The sequence below is a fragment of the Diabrotica virgifera genome, chromosome 9 (assembly GCF_917563875.1).
Source record: "Diabrotica virgifera virgifera chromosome 9, PGI_DIABVI_V3a".
Lineage (NCBI taxonomy): Eukaryota > Metazoa > Arthropoda > Insecta > Coleoptera > Chrysomelidae > Diabrotica > Diabrotica virgifera.
In genome coordinates, this window is record NC_065451.1 from 225110616 (window position 1) to 225136979 (window position 26364).

Below are 26364 nucleotides of genomic sequence, written 5' to 3' on the forward strand. Positions count from 1 at the left end.
AAATTGACATCCCATAATTTTCAAGGACACAGTCTGGTTGTCACTTTTTAATACGCTGCCTAACCTAGTTTACCGAGGAAATAACTAAATTTGTGTTCTTAAAATGAAAATCCCGTGAAAATAAGGATTAATGAATCATCAAAAAGGTGTGTATATCATAACTGAATAGTATATGTAGCGACATGTTTGGTAATTTGCTTGTTTTTTGAGTTGTAAGATACATCTGGTCCAACTGTTTTTAACTGCCCTCTTTTTTTCTTTAGATAAAAGCTGAGAAAATGGATTGTTTGTTGGCGTATTACAACGAGAAATTCACCAAAATCGACGGGAATATCTTCGATGTGTTTTCGAAATTTTACAACCTAGACTTGTAAGACTTTTAGAGAAACCAGATTATTCCATCCACCATAAACAAATTTATTTTTAGAACTCCAGTGGACTCTTGGCTTGAGAATCAGTTTAAAAATAAAGTGGCAAAGGATAATAGGACATCCATCCATTACAGGAAGGAAGGAAACAAATGTTATGCTCAAAAAAATTTACTCAGAAGTTTGGAGTTTTACACAAAAAGCTTGTGTAATGCCACACCTGGAAGTAGGGAGTATGGCCTTGCTTTGGCTAACAGATCAGCTGTTTCTTTTGAAATGAAAGAGTATGAGGTTAGTGAAGATTTAATAATAATAGTAATGTTTTTTATTTACAAAAATATACCTGCATCAACCACTAAGAGTTATTAATGGGGGACATGTACCTACAAACAATATGATACATATTATTACAAACAAACTACTTTACAATCTGGTATACCTATAGTTTAGTAATTTTGAGATAACTTAATAAATATGCTAAATTTGAAGTCAATACACTTTTTAAGTTGCCACTAAGGGCACACGATCCTTTCATTCTAGTACACTAAGGTGACCAAATCATAAACTTGAAAAAAACAGGTTATATCCAAGGAGGGTTTGGGCCGATACCCTCTAGCTAAAAGGGCTATAAATCTTTTTCAATTTACCTAAGAAATGCCATAAAAAGGGGATTTATTCATCTCTTCAATGCTAGTTTTCAAGCTGAATGTAGCTAAAACGCCAGTTATCAGAGCTGACTGCTTTGTTCTGGCAGAACTAAAGTTGCAACTACCACTAACTAAGCTAGAGCCACTAACTCATCATTGCAGAGTAACTCATCAGCTCTACCTTTTGTTTCTTCATTTGAATCATGTTTTATAAATTTTCAAGAGACTTACTGCTACTTGGGGCACTCACGCAAGTTCAACTTTAGAAGAGAAGTGGAAACGCCTGAGGAGATGCGAGACAAAAGTATCATCAACACAACGTAAATACAGGACATTTATGTGTCCCAGGAGGCTTTTTTGGGACCCCAGGTACTATCATTAAAAAATGGACAATCCTGTTTTTATGGGACGTTTGGTCAACCTATAGTACACTGACCACTCTGCTTCTTAAAAAAGGAACATAATTTTTTAATATCAAGTACATTTTGGTGCTTGAAATGGGTCACTTCTAGGCATATGACTAATGGAAGATATTCTATCTATCTATCTAATCAGCCCTAAACAACCATCCTTGGATATAGGCCTCCTCTTCCTTCCTCCATGCCTCTCTATTTTTGGGAGGGATGGATTCTATATATGTGTGAAAAACCATTGGGGTTCCACTGTAATATGAATGTATTGGTCATTTTAACTATTTGAGAAGTTGATTTGTAGTCAGTTTCATCAGTAGAAGAAGCAATGTCTTCTTCAATCTGGTGATATTGTTTTCAGGCTGTTTTGAGTGAAGGGAATTTGCCAGAAAATCTAGTTGACATAAATTATGTCAATACAGTGGAACTTGGTTATAGCGTCATTGAAGGGTCCAGTAAAAAAATGACGCTATATCAGAGTGACGTTATAAAAGAGGTAGAAAAAAATGAAATTTTATCCAGGCAAAATTTTATTACAGCAATATTTGCACTATTTTATTACAGCAGAAAATTTGACTCTTTATGATGGCACTGACAAATAATAAGAAATCATAAACTGCCAAGCTCACATAACTACACAAAGGGATAATGGGCCTTTCTCACATTCTTGGAAGGAGCAATGTCACAAAGCTGGAAACGCATTGCACTTTATTCTTCATAAAATGAAAAAACAACAACCTACTGTAAAATTTTATGACGCTATAGACGAGGGTTACTGTATTTTTACCGCAAAATCCGGGTTTTTAATAATGGTATCGAATAGTTTTTGGCCGGACCTATTAAAAATTGACGTTAATTGATAAAATTGATAAAATAATCAAATATAAAATCTTAATGAGACAAAAAACAGATCAGTGTATAATTAATAAAATAAACAGAGGCAGCTACAAGAAAATAAATCTATACATGGCCATAGCCCAAAAGTTGTGAGGTCTTCAGTGCTGGTGATAACCAGCCTGCAAGGGGTGCATTGCAGGCGGGCCCCTGTTTGGGGAGTGCCAAAATGAGCATTTTTCTTCTGGTGTTACAAATACATGGTTTCACCCTGAATACAAAATACATAATAATTTAAAAAACCTAAGGGCGCCTATGCTAGTTTTGCAGCGGGCACCTTGTACCCTAGCGCTGGAAATTGAGGTCTTTATACATATTTTATAATCATAACCCTGGATGGGTCTTTGACTGTCTGGCTATGTCCTTCCTTCTGATCTCTCTTGTGCCCTTCTCCTCCATTTTCTTATATTTATGGTTTTCAGGTCATCTTCCATGTTATCCAAATCCAACTATCTCATTCTGATCCTTCCTTTTTTTTGTCTTCCTATCAGCTTCCATTGTAATATTTTCAACGAAAACTGTTTGTTTATAAATTCACAAAGTCTGTGTGTTATTGCGTCGCCGCTCCTGTAATACCTAGAGTCGATTTACCGATGGACTCTTATGTAGTTTTGTCTTCTGAATTCAAATCTAAAAACGGCATTTCGATATCTCTACCCATCTTCGAGATAATCGACCTCAAAGTCTAAAATTGTGACGTTACAATCCTTTTATTTTCTTCCGACACACTAAACGTCATCTGAAATCGTTGCTATTAGTAAGTAGGCTAGTTTTAATCTGACTTTGTTAAGCAAAGCATATTTGGTATTTACATTTAAGTTTGACACTTCGTTAATGTCAAACTAAATTTTAAATTAGCTATTAATAAAATATACTTAAATGACACTTTATAGTGTATTTAATTATTATACAGGGTGTCTGCGTAACTTGGAACCATATGGGAAACTTTTTTAATATCAATTTTACGAAAAAAAGTCATTCCTTATAAAGTTCTCTGCATAGTCTAAAACCTAAGATACAATCATCAGATATCAAATTTTATCAACAATATACGAGGTATGTCAAAAAATATGAATTTCGCTCAAGAGCAAACTACCTTTATATTTCAAAATATCAAAAAATTTTATTATGAAAAGTTATTTGTAATTAAAAACCATATTCAAATATGCAATAACAGCCTTCTACTTGAAAAAAAAAATTCTGAAATTTTCCTAAATTACTGATTTCGAACACCATTTTAATTTATTAGACATGTAATAACTCTTTTATTAATAATTTTAGGAAAAAAAGTTATTCTTCATAAAAATCTGTGCGTGGTCTAAACCTCAAGATGCAACTATCAGTTATCCAAGTTTGTTAATTTTATACGAGGTGTGTCAAATCATATGAATTCTTTCTAAATTCATATTTTATTTATATATTCTTTCTAAATTCATATTATTTGACACACCTCGTATAAAATTAACAAACTTGGATAACTGATGGTTGCATCTTGAGGTTTAGACCATGCACAGATCTTTATGAGGAATAACTGTTTTTCCTAAAATTATTAATAAAAGAGTTATTACATGTCTAATAAATAAAAATGATGTTCGGAATTGGTAATTTAGGAAAATTTCAGAAATTTTTTGTTCAAGTAGAAGGCTGTTATTGCATATTTGAATATGGTTTTTAATTACAAATAACTTTTCATAATAAAATGTTTTGATATTTTGAAATATAAAGGTCTCTTGAGCGAAATTCATATTTTTTGACATACCTCGTATACTGTTGACAAAATTTGATATCTGATGATTGCATCTTAGGTTTTAGACTATGCAGAGTAGTTTATAAAGAATAACTTTTTTACGTAAAATTGATATTAAAAAAGTTTCCCATATGGTTCCAAGTTACGCAGACACCCTGTATAAAATAAATAAGATGTTTAAAAATACAATTTGAGTATATTTTGAAAGCAATAATGTATTAACAACAAAGGTTTCCTGTAATGTATATCCTTGTAATACATATCCTGTAATGTACCTTCCTGTAATGTATATCCATCCATTACAAGAAGGAAACAAATGTTATGCTCAAAAGAATTTACTGAGAAGTTTGGAGTTTCATAGAAAAAGCTTGTGTACTGCCATGCATGGAAGTAGGGTGTATGGTCTTGCGTTGGCGAAAAGATAGGTTGTTTCTTCCGAAATGAAGGAATATGAAGTTAATATATGTTTGTTTTAAGTATCTCAGTATCTGTGAGAACATATAAAATACAAACAGGTCTAGCCTGATCAAGTAAAATAAAATCAAAGTGTAATTCCATACAGGTCGGAACAAATTTTATATATCAAAGTTTAGGTGAAAACAAAAGATATTTTCAAAGAAGTATATGATTTATACAACAGGATCATTGTTTAAATAATGAAAAGTGGGTAATTTTGGCACACAATTTACTTTTTTAGTTGCTGTGGTAATTCATGTTTTTACGATTTTTTCTGCAGAGTTGAAGGGAAAAGCTTTCGTTTGCTTGCTAAATCAAATTTGACCCTTAATTTATTTAAATAATTATAAATAAACATTGAAAAAGAAATTTGCAAAAAAGTATTATTTGATGTATAAATAAATACTATAAAATATTTTACTTAGTACCAATATAAAGCAAAAAAGTTGGTTGAAAAATATTCAATAGGTGGTTTATGAGATATTTAATTTGTTTACTAAATGTTACTATTTTTTCAATTGCAAAAACCTAGGTGTTGCCCATAGAGTATACGCTGTGAGCTCGTACGTAGGGGGGATATTTACAAATTCGCGAGCGCCAGTAGTGGCAAGTCTGTAAACGTTTACCGGAAATTTGACATAAATGTCAAAGTGATTAATTTAAAATTAAAATTAAAAACATTAATTATAAAAAATATTAGTTGGTCAAAGCTGTGGTATATATTTTTACCTTAAATATACTTACGTTTTAAATACTGAATTTAAGTTTTTTTAATGTTCCGTAATATAATCTTAGCGCCATCTACACGATAATTGTGAAAGTATCCGAAGTAAGAAATTCATATTTTATCAATAGAACGTCAAAATGATTAGCAAAATCTTAAAAAAATCGATTACAATTTAATTACTTTTTTGCGTTGTAAATATTAAGCGATAACAATTAAATAATAAATTTAAAAATTACCGGTGAAAGTTGAATTAGTAATCCGCCAGGAGCGACACCAGCGAAGCTCAGAGCGTATACACTTTTATAAAGTCTCATGTTTTTTGTTTTTATGTACAGTCGGAAAAATGAAAGAATACCCATGAACGATCATGTCAATCACATACAATCACATATTTTGCATTTGCTGTCTTTTTCTATAAATAACAAACGAGAGAGATAGATTATTAATTATCTTAATAATGTGTGATTGATATGATCGTTCATGTGTAATCTTTCATTTTTCCGACTGTATATTTTCGACAAGTACATTGAGAAATTAAAATTTCAATTAAACTACCCTCCAAAATTGCCTTTGGAAATTGTTCTAATTTGTTTCTAACTTGTTTTTTTAATAACCTCACAGAGATTAAAACATTTGAAATGCTGTTTTGATATTTGTGTTCCTGGCAATGTTTCACACATTGAAAAACAATTTTTTAGGACCATTTTCTGCAGAGATAGCTTTTCCAACTTTAACAGTTCATAATTTGTTGATTTATCAATATTAACATTTAAAAGTGCGTGAGTACATCTCTCAACCCCACTACTTAACAATGCCATTTATGCATTTAGTAAAAATTGTCGAATATTTTGAAAAATAAATGATTTTTGTAGCATCCTTAATTGAAAACTTTTTGTCTGAAAAGTGGTGGGGAAGTAGTTTTCAATATCTCTGTTAATAACAAAACAGTTTCTATGTTCATTAATTTAATTCGTGTTGTAAACACTCTATAACACTATAACAGAAAGTAGTCGAATGAGTTGATGGCGGATTAACCGACCAATGCTACATTCAAAGAGGCGTCAGACAGGGATGTCTCATATCCCCGCTATTATTTAATATTTACTCGGATATAATTTTCAAACCAAACAGGCTTTGCATGATAAAAACTGTGGAATGAAAGGTAGAACATAAAAACAAGAAAGCTGGAATATTTAGGCCACATTACCAGAGGTGCGAAATATGGGATATTAAGGCTCATAATGCAAGGTAAAAATGCATAAAAATAAAGAAAGGAAAAGCGGTAGGAGCAGATGATATTCCTGGGGAAGTATGGAGAGCATTAGGAGAGACAGGAACAAGGTGACTAGCAGGTTTATTTAATAGAATTATGGAAGTTGGACAAAGGCCAGACGAATGGAGAAGCAGTATACTACTACCTGTCTACGAAAACAAGGGAGATATAAAACAATGTACAAACTACAGGGCTATAAAACTGCTTAGCCACACCATAGATAGATGGATACGTGAAGAAGTATCTATTTGGCTTTATGCAGGGCAGATCAACAAAAGATGCAGTTTTCATTATAAGGCAGTTGATGGAAAAATACAGGAGTAAAGAAATAAACGCTCATATGGTATTCATTGATCTTGAGAAAGCATATGATAGAGTTCCTCGAAAGATTTTGTGGTGGGCACTCAATAAGAAAGGAGTCCCTGCTGAATATGTAAAGATTGTGAGGGATATGTATGAGGGAGTAAGAGTAACGACTAGTGTTAGGACAGGTGTGGGAGAGACTGATAAATTTCATGTGAAAGTAGGATTGCACCAAGGCTCTGTGCTTAGTCCGTATTTATTCTCATTAGTTTTGGACCAGATAACAGCGAAACTACATGGTAACATTCCATGGTGCTTAATGTATGCTGATGATGTCGTGTTAGTGGAAATAGTGAAAGAGACTTAGAACAAAAACTGGAACAGTGGAGACAAGCTCTCAAGGAAAAAGGTTTAAAACTTAGTAGGACAAAGACAGAGTATTTGGAATGCTCATTTAAAGATGGAGTTACTACAAATAAAATGGTATCTTTGGATGGTGAACTGATTGTAAAAAGCAATAGTTTTAAGTACCTGGGATCGGTATTAGAGAGTAATGGAGAAATAGATGGAGATGCATGCAGTAGAATTAGGGCTGGATGGATAAAGTGGAATGAAGCGAGTGGTGTGCTGTGTGACAGGAAAATTCCAATGAAGTTGAAGGGAAAATTCTATAAAACAGCCATATAAGCCCAGCTATGATGTACGGAACTGAATGTTGGGCATTGAAAAAGAAAGAGGAACAACGAATACATGTGGCGGAAATGAGAATGCTTAGATGGATGAGTGGAGTGACAAAAAAGGATAAAAATAAAAATGAGTATATTAGGGGAAGTCTAGGTGTGGCACCAATTGATGCCAAAATGAGAGAGCATAGGTTGAGATGGTTTGGTCATGTTCAATGTCGAGACATTAATCACCTAATACGAAGAATAACTGAAGTGCAGATTCCTGGAAGGAGTGGGGGGGGGGAAGATCAAAGAAGACGTGGGGGAGACGATTAGACAGGACATGTTGGTAAAGGGGATTAATATTGATATGACTCAAGATAGAATTGTGTGGAGAAATGCAATTAGGGAAGCCGATCCCGCATAGGGATAAGGCAAAGAGAATGATGATGATGAATGCAAGGTAAAATTAAGTGTAAAAGATCCTGAGAAACCTAAGAGAGTGGTATAGTTGCAGCTCAGTAGATCTTGGCCTCCATAAGTATCCCTCTGCCTGTGCTGTTTCGAGAAGTGGAAATGAGTGGGGTATCTGCGCGGATTGTGGAACGAACTCGAACGGTCCTAGCTGTCGGTTCGTGCTCGCGGCGTATCATTACAAAGCCGTGAAGAGCCGCAAAATGCGATGTTCAAGCAATTCTATCCGTTCCGTTTGCTGGTGGTTTTCTTTATAGCTGGTGATATTTACAAGATATAACAAGAGCAATCTAAATTTCTCTGTCTCTGTCTTGTGCAAGCCGCACAAGACAGGCAGATGGAAAAAGCTGAGAAGACCTATGTCCACCAGTGGACGCGTACAGGTTGATGATGATCTAAAAGATGATTCTATGTTTGGGATAAAACTCATGGTAGCAAAGGTATTTTTGAGGTTGGGTTATGCCTGCTTAAATATTTACTAAACCTGCCCATAACTGAAGACCACGTAGCATCCTTTTCTGACACCTGCGGTGGCCAAAACGAAATAAAAACGTTCCCACAGAAATACTATATGCCGTCAATACGATTGATAATCTTCAAATCATCGATTTTGACAAAAAAAAAAAGGAAATAATCAATCAACAGTGATATATTCAATGGAATCGCGAGGTTTTAGGTACGAGTATGAGAAAGACCCCATATATCAGGGGTGTCAAACTCAATTTTGCAGAGGGCCATATATTAAATTCAGAATGTGTCGGCGGGCCAGATTCAAATAAAAAAAAATGTACTGAATTATTATAACATTTTATTTAATAGTATACTTATAATATACGGTTGTTAAAAATCATATCAAAGTTATAAAAGATGGTAATTATTTTGAGCTCGAGGATCCAGATACCTGACTTCTCTTGTTTTTGACAAGCTCATTGATGTCAGGTATCATATTCGTTGTATTTATTTTAAGAATTGATTGGAGATGTTCATTTGTAAGTCTTGTGCGATGTTTGTTCTTATTTATTTTCATGACGGAAAACATCTGCTCACATAAATAGGTGCTACCAAACATGCACAGAATGCGTGCTGCATGCTTTTTTAATTCCGGGTAGTTATCCAAACTCTTGAAATATTGTGTATAAAATGTAAGTGCGTTAACCTCTTTAAATTTTTCTTTCAAAATACTGTCCGATTGAAAATCTATCAACTCCATTTGCAAATGAACTGGTGCCTGTGAAGCTTCAAAATTGAATGGATTGTTGAAAATTGGGAATTCCATTTCATTCATTTTGTGGAAGTCTTCAAAACGATTGTTGAATTCCGTGATAAGATTTTGCAGAAGTTGAGAATATTGATCCAATTTTTTTTGATCCACTGCGCCAAATGATTTTAAATGAGGGAAATGATCCAAAGTTTGATTTTTTACCTGATTTTCCCACAGCCTCAACTTTGTTTCAAAGGCTTGAATACATGAGTACATTTGAGTGACAATCAGATTTTTACCCTGTAACTTTACATTCAGATCAGTCAAGTGTTTATTCATATCTACCAAAAAGGCACAATCAACCCACCAGTCATTGTCATAATCAATTGGGTTGCCTTTTTCTAACATGAAAGCTTGAATAGGGTCACGTAATGCAAAAAATCTTTCTAAAACTACTCCTCGACTGAGCCAACGAACTTCGGTGAAATAAGGGACATCAGAAAACTTTTCGTCCAAATCTTGTAAAAACTGCCTGAACTGTCGGTGATTTAGTCCTCTGCTCCTTATAAAATTTACTATTTTAATTATAGGTTGCATGACATGGTCCATTTTTAAATGTTTGGATGCCAATGATTCCTGGTGAATTATACAGTGAAATCCCACAAAATTTCCTGATGTTTTCTGTTTTAATTTAGTTACAACGCCCGAATGTTTGTCAACCATGGCAGGAGCGCCATCCGTAGTTGTGCTGCTAAGTATATTCCAATCGAGTCCATATTCTGCCATCAAATGCTCCAATGCAGAATAAATATAATTTGCTGTTGTAGTACCTGTCAATGGAACGCACTTTAATAGTTCTTCAGTTATTTCAAAGTTACTGTTAATACTTCGTATAAAAACAGCAAGTTGAGCTGTATCAACAGTATCAGTGCTCTCATCAACAGCCAGTGAAAAGTTTGTAAATTCCTTAATTTTCTCCTTCAGTTGAAGAACCAAATTTTGAGATAAATCATTTATTCTTGAAGCAACAGTGTTTCTTGACAGCGAAATATTTTGAATTATTGACTTTTGAAATGGAAATGAAACATCGGCAACTTTCAACATACAGTCTTTAATAAAATCACCATCAGTGAAAGGTTTTGATCTCTTCGCGATTTCTAATGCAATAATAAAACTTGATTTCAGGGCATCTTCGCTCTCAGTATTAGCTTTAGTAAACATCGATTGTTGACCTTGAAGTTTAGATTTTAAAGATGACAATCTGTCCATTCTTATTTTTTCAGTGTAACAATCGAATTTTGATTTATGATTCGTATCATAGTGTCTCTTTAAGTTAAACTCCTTACAAACAGCAACTGTTTGATTGCAAATCAAACACAGTGGTTTACCTTTCCATTCTATGAAAAAATATGCATTTTCCCATTTAGACTGAAAAACTCTACGTTCACTATCAACTTTACGTTTTTGTGACATTATGCCGAAATCGTAACAAATATGGAACTCGACACAATTATGGATATCGCACACGCACGACACAAACAAATGTACAATACCTTCTCAACCACTACTTCGCAACTGACTCACGTGACACGTCGACGCACTTCTTTTATATCGATAAGGAAGGTTCTAGTCTAGACTCGAAGCGCATGGAAGATTCTATTGTTCTCAACAAAAATAATAGGGTGTTTCCGCTAAGAGATGGTGTTACTGTCTATCTCTCTCGCTTGTCTAGGCACGCGCTGCCTTTGAAATGACTTATAAATGTAGTGTAGTGTACGCATTTTAAAACTTCCGTAGAGCAATCGAGTGAAGTCTAAAAGCTCTAAAAAACATGATTCTTCTTTCTGTGACACATTGCGATCGCGGGCCGTATTGGTATGGCCCGGGGGCCGGATGCGGCCCGCGGGCCGTATCTTTGACATGACTGCCATATATGATTTACCTTTCTATCCTAGATTATTTTCATTTGTTTATTGATATAGCTACTGCACTGTTATTTTTAATTTTCGTAATATACTGTATTTCGTAATATGTCTTGGAGAGTACTGAAAGATAAAATTAAGAAGAGTAAAGTATGTGAAAATGGAGGACGCTCCTAGGGAAATTTGCGTGAAAATTTTTTGCTCAATTAGAAATCCAATGAAATCAATTAATTTGTGGTCATCTGATTGAATACAACCAATAAAACCAACATTATACTGAAAACAGATCCCATGGGCTGTTTTCACTCAATCATGTAGCTATGGATACCTACATTTCGTTTCATTTCGATTTTGACATTTCAAATATTCAATATTTCAAAATGTCACGATTTGGTTGTAATACTGATGAGAATATTAATGAAATTATCGAATCAAATATACCAAAGAATACTTGTTAATTGCACATTTAAATAAATTGTTTCTGCTCTGTATTTTTTTTTCATAACCAGCAAAAAATTTTCTATCCGAATAACCCTCGAACATTGATAAATGCTCAAAAATGTTTTAACAACTTTCTCAAGCTTGTTGCTTACAGGCAACAGACCTCCGCCTACGGCGTCGGTCTGTTTCCAAGCAACAAGCTTTCGAAATCTGTTATAAAATTTTTTCGAACAATTATCAATGTCCTTGGGTTATTACTACTGAAAATTGAATTTTCTTTTTTAAATAAAATTGCATGTGCTGCGACGATTTCCACCCTTCTGCCATTTTACGAATGTATTTATAGAGGAGCATTGATTCTATTTTAAAACAATTGGTATAAGGGCTACTGGTGCCCTAAGGGTATTAATTATGACCTAAACATGTAATGTTAAAACACGCAGCGGCAAAATTAACGGAACACTTTAAAAAATGAGACCTGTTAGATGTCTCGAATTTCCTAAGCCTGTTGTCCGATTTCAGCGATTTTTCATATGAAAATCGATGTAATAATATTGTTGCTAGACAGGTAAATGTCATTATATATCGGGTACAACAATAGGGAACTTGCACATTTTTTTTATTACATAATAATGTTCAGTTTTGTTTAAAAATGAGATTTCCAAAAATTTCACGCTTCAAAAACTCATAATAACTTAGAAGTACAAATTTAAAGTCTTCGGTATCTTAAAATAGGTTAAACGGCCCGTGACGTCACTCAGTTTAACTATATGGTTCCGTTTATGGTTATTGGCGAGGAATCGCAAAGTGGGCGACGCCTGGTGGCCAATTTGAAAAGCATCAACTCAAGGAAAACATTGACTTTGCCATTAACTTGTGTACATATTTGCGGTCAGTTTATGTTGTAATTAACAATAATTTCGACTTAAAAAAACTATTGCAGTGTTCCTCAGTATTCATTCCTATTATACTCTACGTAAAGATCTAAATTAACCAATGCCAAATCACACATTTTGTTAATTTAACGTTTGTATTAAACGTAGTATTTTTTAATGTTTAAGCGACTGCAAAATTAAATAAATGAATAAAATGTAGTATATATTCTGTACATAGAATGTACATTGTTATGAAAAATATCCCGACCACTTCGTAATTTCCAGAACACAATTATTATAAAATAAATTCACCTACTTAGTTTCCAAGTTTCCAGTTTTTATTTAATTACAAATTTTTATCTGTCGGTGTAAAATAACCTGTAGTGCACCTATTAATTAAATTAAAAACAAAATTAGAAATCCTAAGATAGATTAATAATTTTTAGAACGCTGTGTGATTATCGGGGGCCAGATTTTTTTATGAAAAAAAAAGTAAAAACAAATCAGTAGTTTCAAATTTTAATGCATCAAATTTTAAAGCATCAAATTTTAATGAATGCATACAGATTAAACATAATTCTGAGTCGTCTTTAACTTATAAGATGTCTTAGTTGCAAAACTTAGTGGTTACTTTGGCAAAACACTTCTGTAAATGATTTTAATTTAACGTTTTAGAACTGTGAATTCAAATGACAAAATGAATTGTTTTCCTAGCGTTGTCGTCCATCTTTGAAATTTTGAACGCCCTCTGTTGGAATTTAATTTTGCGAATAATTAGGTATATTCTTCTTCTTCTTCTTCTTCTTCTTTAGTTTATTGGCCTCCACCTATTTTGGTATACCTCGTTGCGAAATAAAGGAAATTATTTATATTCTATTAACATTTATCGTATGTCATTGTCATGTGTGTTTTTTCCTTAAAGTTCGGAACACCCTGTAGAATATTCTAGCACATATAAAATATTGAAATTAAAACTCAATTGTAGTCCTAGGCTTTATTAACATTTTCGTTTTTGATTCATTTGTTTATGTTGGATAATAAAAAAGTTAGGTACGTTAACAACAGTAGCTCTCGAGATTTGGAATGATATTGATCAACACCAATTAGCATACCTCATTTGTAATATAAACTACATATCTCTTTTATTATCGAACATAAGCGAATCAATTAAAAATCAAAATATTAAGAAAGCCTAAGGCTACAATTGAGTTTTAATTTCAATATTTTGTATATGCTAGAATATTCCACAGGGTGTTCCGAACTTAAAGGAAAAAACACAGTATGATTGTTACACCCGGTATAAAATGACACTTACCTGTCTAGCAACAATATCATTACATCGATTTTCTTAAATAATAAGGCTATACCATATCTACTAAAAAAATCACTCAAATCGGAAAACAGGATTATGAAATTCGAGACATGTAACATGTCCCATTTTTAAGGTGTTCCGTTAATTTTGCCACTGTGTGTAGATCAGTGTCCGTAACTTTCTCCTTCATGCTATAGGGCAGTAAATGAGGGTATTTGGCTCCGAATTCCATCCTACTACATCGATATACTTGATATTTTCACAGTAAGTAGGGAATAGCTCATGAAAAGTCTACCCTATGCCGATGTGCGCTTTTATCTTGGGGGTGGTTCCCACCCCTTCTCGGGAGTGAAAAATGTTTTGGTTAAAATAGCTACGGAAGAGGCTAGAGAACAACTATATAAAATATTTCTGTAGGATATAAAAAACAAAGAGATTCGTTCTTTCATAAATCTTCCAGCTAAAATAGAAAGAGGGATATGGTAGGTAAGAAGAGTTTGTTTTTTTGCTGCATGCTCAAATCGGTGTATTCAAAAATGAAATAACAGAGAAACGTTTGTTTTTGGACGTATAATGATACCTACAACTATTATAGTGCTTGAAAAGACCTTTAAAATGAGTAATACTAAATGTCGATTACATTCAAACTAAGCAAGATATTCTGCAAAAAAGTTGATGACTAATGTATTTTAAGAAGAAATGAGAAGTATATTTAACCCCTCATCCATAAGAATTTAAATACATCGTTTTCCTTCTACAATACTTTTTATTATAGTGTTATTTCTATGTTCAAAAAGTTGGACTGGTTTAAAATGAATGGTTTTTGAAAAAAGTAAGATCAAATTATAGAGCGCATTTTTAAATTTTCTTAAAAATCTTCCTTTTTCTCCATGTAACTCGAAAATGATAAGAGATACGAAAAAAAGATACCACAAAAAATGTAGGTTTTTTTTAGATAAAAATTTCCTTTTTATTTTTTATTACTGTATCTCTTATCATTTTCAAGTTACATGGAGAAAAAGGAAGATTTTTAAGAAAATTTAAAAATGCTCTCTATAATTAAAACCATTCATTTAAAACTCGTCCAACTTTGTGAACATAGAAATAAAACTGTAGTAAAAGGTATTGTAGAAGGAAAACAATGCATTTACATTTTGGTGGATGATAGTTAAAATTACTTCTCATTTTTTCTTAAAATACATTAGTTATCAATTTTGTTTCCAGCATATCTCGCTTAGTTTTAATGTAAGGGACCTTTAATATAGCTCATTTTAAAGGTCTTTTCAAGCACTACAAAAGGTATTGTTAGCATTAAACACCTAAAATCGACCGTTTTTCTGTTATTTGAAGTTGAATACACCAATTTGAGAATGTACCAAAAAGGAAACTATTTTCACCTACCATATTTCTTTTTGTATTATAACTAGAAGAGTTATGAAGGCAAGTGTCGCTTTGTTTTTTTTAGAACTTACAAAAATGTTGAATATAGTTTTTTTTTTCGTTAGATGCATAGTTTTTAAGGTATTCGCAAAGAACCGTTTGAAAAGGTATTATGTTTCAATGAAAATGGCCAATTTTCAACCACGAATAACTCAAAAAGTAATGAGTTTTCAAAAAAGATTATAGAAAATTTTTTACCCCCAAGATAAAAGCACACATCGGCATAGGGTAGACTTTGAATTAGGAGATAAGTAGAGGCTAGGCCCAAAATTTCATTAAAATCCATGAAGTAGGATAGTATACGGAGGTAATATCCTATTCTTGCTCCCATTTACTGGCGTACTACTTGAAAGTTAGTTTTTAAAAGAGAAACCGAGGAAAGAGGTTTTCGAAAGTTTTCAGGAACCTACAAAAAAGGCATATAACGGCAGGTCGTGAAAACGAAGAACCTGTTTCAACTCTAAATTTCCTCTCTTTTTTTGGCTTATCTCATATATGACAATTTGATTACACAAAAAGTCATAAGGGATAAAATCGTGGTTGAACTTCAAATTGAAATCCAACTGCCTATTATTAGATACTTCTTATATTTCCTCATCTGTTGGAGAATTTTAGTTCCAGAAATTAAAAAGTATATTTCTGTTGTCCTAAAAGGCTTGCTTTGAAAACGTATTGAATTTTTAAAATTTGCCATCGGCTTTTTAACTAGTATCATTCGTCACAATTAGTTTAGAGTAATTAAATAATTAATAACCATTTACTCTGTGTTTTATGTTTATATAATGATATTATAATTTCTTGATAATCTTATCAAGTCAATATTTTGTTACAATTTCAATTTATGAAGCTACTTTCAGGAAACATTAATACATCTTCTGATAATTAATGTTTAATGACAAAACAAACTTCGAAAATTTTGTTTTAATTTGAATATATAAAATATTCGAAAACCAATTGCAACTATTACGCCTGTCAGTGGGAACAAGAATAGGATATTACCTCCGAATTCTATCCTACTGCATGGATTTTAGGGCAGAAATTTTGGGAGTAGCCTCTACTTATCTTTTAATTCAAAGTCTAACCTATGCCGATGTGCGCTTTTATCTTGGGGGGTGATTCCCACGCACCCCTTCTCGGGGGTGGAAAATTTTTTGGTTAAAATAACGACAGATGTGGCTAGAGAACCTAATTTTAGCAAAAACTGTTCTATAATTTTTTTTTGAAAACTCAATACTTTTTAAGTTATTCGTTGTTGAAAATTGGCCTTTTTCATTGAAACAACACCTTTTCGAACGGTTTCGAACACCTGAAATGAAATTTTCCACCGTTGGACCAAGTGTTTTTCATTTTTTTTTTAGTAAAGAAAAAAACCGGACATTTCTCATATCCGGACATGTCTTTCAAATCCGTATGTATGGTAACCCTATTTATGGGGCAAATAATTAGGCATTCCAATGAAACGTCAAACATGGCCGGGTGTGGGCAAAATCTAACCTTACATCTAGATTAATTTGTAAAGAAAATCCTGTTTGGTTGTTTTTTTATGTTAATTGTGTAGGGAAATCTGCGAAATTGTGATAACAAATTAAATATGAAGTGGTTTATCGCCTACAGAACTGAATTATCCCATATTAGTTACCAGTTTGTGTCAATAACTACTATGGGATAATTCAGTTATGTAGGCGATAAACTAGTTTATATTTATTTGCTATCACAATTTCGGTGCACAATTAACAATAAAAAACAAAACCAAACAGGATATTCTTTACAAAAACTGATGTATACTACATTCGCTCTCGCGAGATTTTTTTTGAGACATTCGGAATAGGAAACGTACAACACAAAAATTCCTACCTCACACTATTAACTGCTAAAATCAACTCAAATCAACTTAATCTTTCATTAAAAAAAGAAGAATTATTAGAAATAGTGGGAGTGTCTACTAATCTCATAAAATTTTGTGAAGTTTATTTCTACAAAATATTTTTATTTTGTACAATAAATAATTTTCTCATTTGCTATCAATACATAATAATGGTTTAAATAAATAAATATTGATTGGCGTAAGGTTTATGTTATTTTTATGTCTGTTTACTATTAATAATATTGGATATGAGCAGGTGCGTTGGTTTTGTAGTAATTTCCAGTCACTTCTGACAACTGAATTTTTCAAAAAAGAAATTACTAACGTCAGTGTCAAAAAAAATCTCGCGAGAGCGAATGTAGTATAAACCCGATATTATTAAATTTTTGCCCACTGCCGGCCATATTATATCACGTGATTTGGAATGGTCAATTCTGTAAGTTTCAAAATTTTTGGCAGACGTGGCAACATGGCCAAACTTCTCCGCGTTGTTCCAATTAATCTATTTTAAAACGCATCCAAAAAATAAAAGAAATAAACTGTACATTTTAATATATTTTCTCTCTTTGATCAAAATTATTACTTGGGAGATCACAAGAGACCGCCCATAATAAAATAATGCACCAAATTTAATGTTCATTGCTGGATGGCATTGCGACAGAAAAACCGATCGTCCGATTGAATCCACAACGCGCATGCTCAAGGTTATATGCGTAGTTGCGACTTATGAAAAAGGAATTTTAATGAAATAATTTCTGATATGATTAAAATATTATTTCAGGATATCTTTAGTATTATCCAATTATTTAACTACGTAATCTTTATATAATATTTAGTTAGCTTTCTCTGATTTTTCACAAATAGGTATTTAGTCTGTATCTTCTTATTCAGCCATTTACGTATTAATTTGTACATTTTCCCCGTTTCTCTGTTATTTAATGAAATGTTTATGTTACGTATTATGTTTACGTAATAATAAATATATGACGAAAAGTATTTCGTAAATATATTTTTCGCAAATTTTAAAATTCCATTCAGTCGCCAAGTTGGCTGAATGCATAGACATGTGAAGGCGTTTCGAGAAAAAGAAGAAATAAATGCAAATTGATCTCAGATGACTCAGTTAACCTTCTATGCATTAAATCTAAATCGAAAAAAAGTGTACCATTTTTAAATTATCGTACCAAATATCGCAAAAATAGTAAAATATGTTCGTAAAGTAACATATGTACGAGGATTCATGCACCTACGAACATTTTAACCCTCAAAAACTCGATCGAGTCGTAGTGAAGTGACGACAAAGGTCGATGGTCGATCAGAAAATTAATGGTGAGGTGAAGCCCATTTCACATGAAAAAAATGTTGTAACCAAGTGATTTCGTGTTTTAAACCCATTTTTATTCGTTTTACACTGATTTTATGTTATTTGAAGTGTACCAGGTGTCATAAATGACTACTACAAGTGCGAAAATACTGTGATCACTCAATCGGAAGAAGGGTATAGCAAGAAATGTGATATATTTATAGAATTGTTAAAAAATCGGACGGAAAATATGAGTGGCCGCCCGAGAACCACTTCTTTCGCAGAAGGTAACAAGCAAGCATTGAATCCACCTTTAGGAGACATGAAAATTAGCAGTGGAGGTTATATAGGTAAAGATGGAAGTAAAGTGACGACTGTAGTGGCCAGGCCTGGTCAAGGGCCTGACAGACCTCAGGAAGTATCCTACACCGACACCAAAGTAATTGGAAATGGCAGTTTTGGGGTTGTGTACCAGGCTAAGTTGTGTGACACTTTCGAGTTAGTAGCTATTAAGAAAGTCCTGCAAGACAAGAGGTTTAAAAACAGAGAGTTACAAATTATGCAGAAGTTAGAACATTGCAATATAGTGAAACTTAAATACTACTTTTACTCTAGCGGAGACAAGAAGGATGAAGTGTATCTCAATTTGGTTCTGGAGTACATCCCTGAAACGGTGTATAAAGTGGCGAGGCATTACAGTAAGGCTAAACATACGATACCAATCATCCACATAAAGTTATATATGTACCAGTTATTTCGTTCTTTAGCCTACATTCATTCTTTAGGTATATGTCATAGGGATATAAAACCGCAGAACTTGTTGTTAGATCCAGAGACTGGAGTGTTAAAATTGTGTGATTTCGGAAGTGCAAAACACCTCGTCAAAGGTGAACCTAACGTAGCTTATATTTGCAGTAGATATTATAGGGCACCGGAGTTAATTTTTGGTGCTATCGATTACACCACGAAAATTGACGTGTGGAGTGCTGGCTGTGTTTTAGCAGAGCTTTTATTAGGTCTGCCCATATTTCCTGGTGATTCAGGCGTAGACCAATTAGTCGAGATTATCAAGGTGTTGGGAACACCTACCAAAGAACAGATCAAGGAAATGAATCCCAACTACACCGAGTTCAAGTTTCCTCAAATCAAATCACACCCTTGGCAACAGGTATTCAGAGCTAGAACACCTCCTGAAGCAATTGAACTAGTAGCAAGATTATTAGAGTATACCCCTTCTTCTAGAATTAGTCCGTTACAGGCTTGTGCACATTCTTTTTTCAATGAACTTAGAGAACCAAATACTCGACTTCCGAATGGAAACAAGCTACCACCTTTATTTAATTTTACCGAACAAGAGTTAAGCATTCAACCAGCATTGAACAGTATATTGTTGCCGAGAGGAACGCAGGAGGCAGCTAATCCTCAGGAGAGTACGTCAGCTGCTAGTCAGGAAGCCTCCGAGGCGACAGCAACTATCCAAGCAGCGGCCGCTTCTGGTATAGCTTAGTTAATAGTTAGTTTATTCGTGCTAGAATGTTTAAATTTACACTTGTCAAATATAATACCTAAAATACTTCACTCTACTGTAGGGGTCGACCCATTTATGTTTATTTGTTTGTCGATTTAGATAATTTCAAGGCTGATGTATCACTTTATAGGTCTATTGGCCACCATTTGATATGTTTTAGTTTAAATAATCGATATACACATATGGCTTGGTTTGAAAACACCTATATAATCTTTATATACAGAAGCATATATAGTATATATAGTTTAAGTCAAATTTATCACTGTAAAATTCTTGTAATTGGGGCAATCTAGTTAAATAAATTTATCAAGTTAGTTAATGTATTTGTAATTCTTTAGATTCAGTATATAGGCCAGCAGTTTACCTCGCAAAAGATGCCTAGCAATAAAATACAGTGATGGGCGCTCTACTAATAACTGACAAAATAATGCAAAAGATGGAAAACATATAAGTTGTGAGATAAAAAGAAAAGAAACTAGTAGAGATGCTAAATTTAGTGATAAAAACCTATAAACTTACATTCTACTTAATGTTTCCCACCTTTAGACATATCAGAGCTATATGTCAACTAAAACTGTCACTGTCACAGTGTCAGTTAACAAACAAGTCCAATATGTCTAAAGGTGGGAAACAACAGATAGAATGTAAATTTATAGGTTTTATCACTAAATTTCGCACCTCTACTAGTTTAATTCCTTTTTATCTCACAACTTAATATGTTATTAGCATGCTCATCACTGTATACTGACTAATTTTTTTTGTTTTTTAACCTCACCAAACCTTTTTTATTCGTATCTGTATATTTATCGAAGTTCAAATGTATTTTTTTTATTCTTCCAAATGAGCCAGAAACTTGACAAAAAAACAATTTTCTGAATCCCTTCGAATAAAATTCTTTTTAAGTTTATCTCATCGGAATAAAAAATACCTTTTCTCTCTTGGTAATTTTTCGAAAAATGCTTCCTTTTCACGTTGTTTGCTATTTTTTGTTAAAGAAATGCCTTAATTAGCGATTTTTGGGATTTTTTCCCAAAAACTACTCAATGAATTATAATTCTACAAAAAGCTTTATAATCCTTAAACCCTCAAGTATAAGTAAGAATATTTTGACAAGGACACATGGTTTATATCTCGCTGAAAACATGGAGTCAAAAATTCATCTAAAATAGGCCCTTCAGACAGTCTACCGCTGCCATGTGCCTAAGTGTGGACAGTGGTTGCAGAAAAACGGGCACATGTCACATAAATATTTGTATAAATTTAAAACTATCGTTTGAGCAAGATAGAAGCCACTTATCCTTGTCAAAATATTAATAATAAGGTTTAAAGATTATAAAGTTTTTTATATACTTACAATTCATTTAGTTGTTTCTTAGAAAAAAAATCGCAAATAACTCAAAATTTCGTCCCTAGAAAATTTTACTTAAATTGATTCAGAAAATTGTTTTTTTATAAGTTATTTCTTAATAACAATTTCTGGCCCACTTAGTAAAATAAAAATATATTGGAACTTTGAAATATATTTACAGAATCAAATAAAAGAGGTTTGGTGTGGTAGAAATGCGAAAAAAATTTATCGGTTTATGCCCTGCTTGTGGGGATAAACTGCTAGCCTAATAGTGGAAAATATAAAATATACAACAAGAAATTATATTTTCAATTTTTACAGTTGAGTGTGAAATTCATAAAATTTGAAAAGGAAAGTATTTTTTTGTTTTATTTAACATTTTATGTACAGTCTAAACTTACAACACTTTCATACATATGCAGTGTATGTGTGGGTTTAAGAGATTTTTTGTCTATAACATTATGTATGATATTAATTTATTTGTATCTTTTTAAAGATCATTTTGCTACTACAACATTTGTAACTTCAAATAACCTATTTTCTTTATGTTTTTTATTGCCAATTGACAGAATCATGTTATTTTATCATCAGCACCTGTACACTTGAGGAATATTTAGTATTTCTAAATAAAATTGTTGTTTAGAGCTCATCATTTCGTTGTTTTTGTCGTTTCAAGTTGTTACTATTTCTCATTGTTTCGTTTGTATTGTATTTTCACTTCCTGCTCTTTAGTCTCTCTCTATTGTTATTTATTATGACTAACATCTTATAATTGAAAAAATATTATCTTTAGACCAAAATTCATTGTCAAAATGCCTGCTTCAATGCATCTTTTACTATTTGTTTATTAGTTTTTCTAATTTAGCTTCTTTATTGATCGTTTTTGAACTCCTTACTTCGATTCAACAAAATCATGTTATAATAAAAGTGTTGAAATTATATTAATTTCGTTTAATATTGTTATCAACTCCTCTCATAATTGCTTTATTAAACATGGAAAAACCAATTTTAGGTAGTTCTTGAATATTTTACACATTTTGTTACCTTATGGCATTTTTATAGGACCAGTGTGTTCATATCATTATTTATCATGTATGAAATATGCTGTATCATAAACTTTTCGAAGATAAGGACTGCTTCAAAATCAAAATGTCGTGTGTAATTTTGTCATGTAAAGACTATCATTACAAAATTAGTTGAATTCTGAGTTACCATTTTTCTATCTAAAGGGGATATGTATAAAATCTTATAATAAATATTGATTTGTTGTTAAACTGAATTTAAAAAAAAATTCCAAATACATTTCTTTAATGTAATTTCAAAGAATATGTTAACATGTTCACTGTGTTACAGAATTTATTACTTTGATATTAACTGCATTACATATCTTTGAGAACATGTAAGTAGTGATTTATTTGACAGTGTCTTGTATTTCTAAAGTAAAATTTTCTTTTAAATCTCTTGTACAAATCTTCAATTCATTTGTAAATATATCATTAGCTCATATAGTTATATAAATGACAAAGGAGTAATGATTATATTATTGCATTATTCGTGGTGTGCAAGTACTTGGAGGCGATACGAGAAACGATCATGCGCGAATAGCGGAAAAATGTTGCAACTTTCTTAAATAATTCATATTGTCAATTGAAATTGTCAAATTGACGTATATTTCATACCTACTGTCATTGAAGAAGAAAAATTATGTTACTCCATAATATTGATATGATATGCAATTATTATATAAAAGTAAATTTATTAGTTGTATTTTGCTTGCAGTACCGCATTTTAATAATTAATTTTATTTACTACATACAATTGTTTACGTTTTCATCACATAACCTGAATCTTATTTTTTCTTCTTATTATTTTTTTGGGCTATGGCCTTGACAATTATCCAGCAACCAGGACCAATATGATTGGCCAATATAATTAAAAGTGCGAAAAAAGTTGGCGAGCTATGAAACCAGGTGTCGCTTTTCCGAACTTGCACGGTCCCAATAAGGTTGTACAATATCATTAAATTATTAAGTAGAATCATTAAATCTGTTAAATTACAATAATATTCCTGTCCCCTGATTTTCTTCCTTTATCAGGTTTAAAAGATTGTTTTCTACGTATTGTTACTTCTGAAGTTGTCTAGTAAAAACGTCATGTCCATTTATTTCATTTGGAGAAAAATAATTTTGTTTATTTGTCAGTGGACTTGTTTTTTTTCCTGGGTTGCAATCAACTTAAATATTTCATATGCATAGTTGACGCATTCACAAATCTTGTCTATTTTGTTTATAGACTCATAGGTTGCTAGGACTAAAAAACCTGAAAAAGTGGTTTTTAGGGGTTTTTGGGATTTTCCCCATTTTATATACATATTTCAAAATAGATCACATCAAGGTTTTTTATAGGTTACCTATATAAATAATTTCAAACTAACTGATTCTTTTAGGACATTTAAAAATTGGGCGAAATACCTTTAAACCCCCAAACATAATTTTTCGTTTTTCGAAATTTTTGTTTTGTGTTGTGGTTTGTGGGGTTAATCAAAATCTTTGATTCAATCAATATAAACTGTATCAATACGTCTCCAATTGGTATTAAAAAATATGAAAAAGAATAGTTTTGAGGCCTCAAAGAAGCAAATAATATAATAATTGTATTATTTATGAGAAAAATCAGGTTTTCCAAGAGTTATTCGAGGGTTTTTACAGGATCTAGGGGTACTTCTAGTAAAAATCTCGTATTATCACATCTTATAACTAAATATATAATTTTTTGGTAGGTAAACTACATTGTAATATATTCTTCATTGATTTGTAATGCAGTTAATGTGTCAAGAATATTTTATAAATATTTAACAAATTATTTTAATTTTAAAACCATTTATTTTAGCTGAAGTCTTAGAGATATCACCTTACATTTAGTATATGCCAGTGTGTTAAAAAATATTGAAAACCTATGAAATTGATTAAAAAATATATATAGATTATTTAAATTTAGAAGAGGAGTAAAAATGTTTTAAATATTTATTTAGTTTTATCATTAATTTTAATAGTATTTTTTAATTGTTAGATGTTTTTAATAGAATTATGTTCATGTAAAATTTTTGTGTGTGGAAGATGAATATACAGGCAACCTAGCATCTCTTGCAATTGTTAGTAAAGTCAGAAATAGATGAGTATTCTGTATGTATTATACATGGTTTTTCTTCTTACATTATCCTGTTAGAATCCTGTGAACACTAGTTTAAAATTACGTTTGAATCTGCGATTTCACAAGGAAAAGATCTCAAATCAATCAAATATTGGAAAAAATGACATACATTTTTACAAGCTCTTTCTGGATTGTCATAATCGTCTCATTTGGTACAAGACAATAAGCCCTTTTTCTTCTTCATTTGTGGCGTCTTTTTTGTGAGTTACTGAACTAGTACCTTCTGCTCAATCACAAATACAGGCAAAATGTCAACTAATATAGCAAAACACATAAAACGGAAGGAATAACATCAGCTTTCAGGACAAACAATAACTTAAACAAATATATTAAGAACAACACGAGCCAAAAGAATCGGCAACATCGACCAGACTGGTAGAACCTTTAACAAACGTATTGGAGAACACAAAAGGACTTTCAATAATAGAAAAATAGATTTTAGTACGTACTTCATCTTTTAGATCATAATCATTCTTTTAATGACCAATTTCAAATTCTCTATGTTGAAAATAAAGGACTTAAGTTATCCTTATTAGAATATTATGGAAATTAATTTATTAAAAAATACAGATATAATTCTGAATGACCAACTTGAGACAAACAGGTCCACTTTCTTAACTTTTCAGAAGGACTATAAAGTGTAGACATATAGTAAAAACACATGACTTGAAAAAGACACTGCCGAAACAGCTGTAGTGTAATGACAGATGAACTTCCATTAAGTAACCGTTGAATCCATCACAGTTTGCTCTGCTTCTTTTCATGAGCATTTTTCAGCGCGTCACAAATGATAGAAAAAAAGGTAAGTCCGTGATAATATACATTTATAACATTTATTCTAACATGACATTTTAGTTAAATCTGACAGTTGTCAAATTTTATTTGCAATTTGGCATAAAACAAATCAATTGTGTTTATTGCAGCTATTTTCTTTGATTTGTATAGTCTTATAAATTGTACAGTTTATATTCGTAGATATATTATATAATTCGTAAATAATTTTTTTTTATTATAGCGACATCTATCGACAACTAGAATAAATGTTATAAATGTCTCTAATCACAGACTTGCCTTTTTTTCTGTCACATACAATTTAATGCGTTAGAAAGAAATCGAAAAACTGTGACGAACTGAAAGATGTCTATGAGAAAAAGAATACTTACCTTTCCTGATTGTTACAATTCGCAACTAATTTTCTTCTTTTTTATTGCTTTTATTACTTGGTATCTGAAATATTTGAAGATTTCGTGTTTTAACGAAATTCTAGATCCAGCAAAAATATTGTTCAAGGATGGTGAAATGGTTCAAAGTAAGTTTGAAGTACTCTCCAGTATTATCTGTTTTATGTGGTAGGTTCCTTTTTTGTGATTTAAGTAAGGAAGCAAGGATCTATAATCATCAGCTAGTATTGATCATTGCTGCCAACTTATTGGTCTTTTATTAGTATGGGTTGATCTCTACTCTGACTCAAGACTCAAGCAAGAGTAGAGTTGTTACAGGTTATTTAACAAGAATGTGTGTGTACTTTGTACGCACGTAAGAAGTTATACTTCTACTACATATTATCTGATTTTTAAGACAATACCAAAAATTTAAAAAAAATAAAAGAATAAAACGCACACAAACACAATGAAAAATGCCACAAAGAAAAAATGATTTCTGAACGATAATAATTGTTGGCAAAAATTTTAAATACGCATTTTCTGAAAAAAAAAATTATATAACAAATATACTTACAATCATAACATGCATAAAAAAATAAAAAAATAAAACTTGCATCGGGAATTGAACCCGTGAATTTCGTGGCGCTTTGATTCGTAATCGAAGCGTAGACTCACTCGTTCAATCTCACATTATTTATCATGTGGAAAAATACGGTAACTGAACGTTTTACTGTTTGACAGTTGTTTTGAAAATTAAATTATGTAGTTTAAATTTTGTGGAAGAAAATATAAA

General features: G+C 32.0%; 2 protein-coding genes across 2 annotated transcripts in view; both read left to right on the forward strand.

The window, feature by feature from the left end:
* The window catches only part of LOC126890885 (SET and MYND domain-containing protein 4-like), a 76207-nt gene continuing 49843 nt past the window's right edge, over positions 1-26364 (forward strand). Inside the window, exons 1-3 of the mRNA XM_050660034.1 lie at positions 1-146; positions 264-370; positions 428-659. Of these exons, the coding sequence (XP_050515991.1) occupies positions 279-370; positions 428-659 (324 nt within the window). The 5' untranslated portion in view covers positions 1-146; positions 264-278. The remainder of the gene's footprint in view (positions 147-263; positions 371-427; positions 660-26364) is intronic.
* On the forward strand, positions 18064-24390 carry LOC126890888 (glycogen synthase kinase-3 beta-like). The gene has a single exon (XM_050660043.1). The coding sequence runs from the start codon at positions 18573-18575 to the stop codon at positions 19827-19829; it is 1257 nt and encodes a 418-aa protein (XP_050516000.1). The 5' UTR covers positions 18064-18572; the 3' UTR covers positions 19830-24390.

Coding starts and splice junctions, on each gene's coding strand:
- LOC126890888 (XM_050660043.1), top strand. CDS start 18,573: ATGAGTGGCCGCCCGAGAACCACTTCTTTCGCAGAAGGTAACAAGCAA.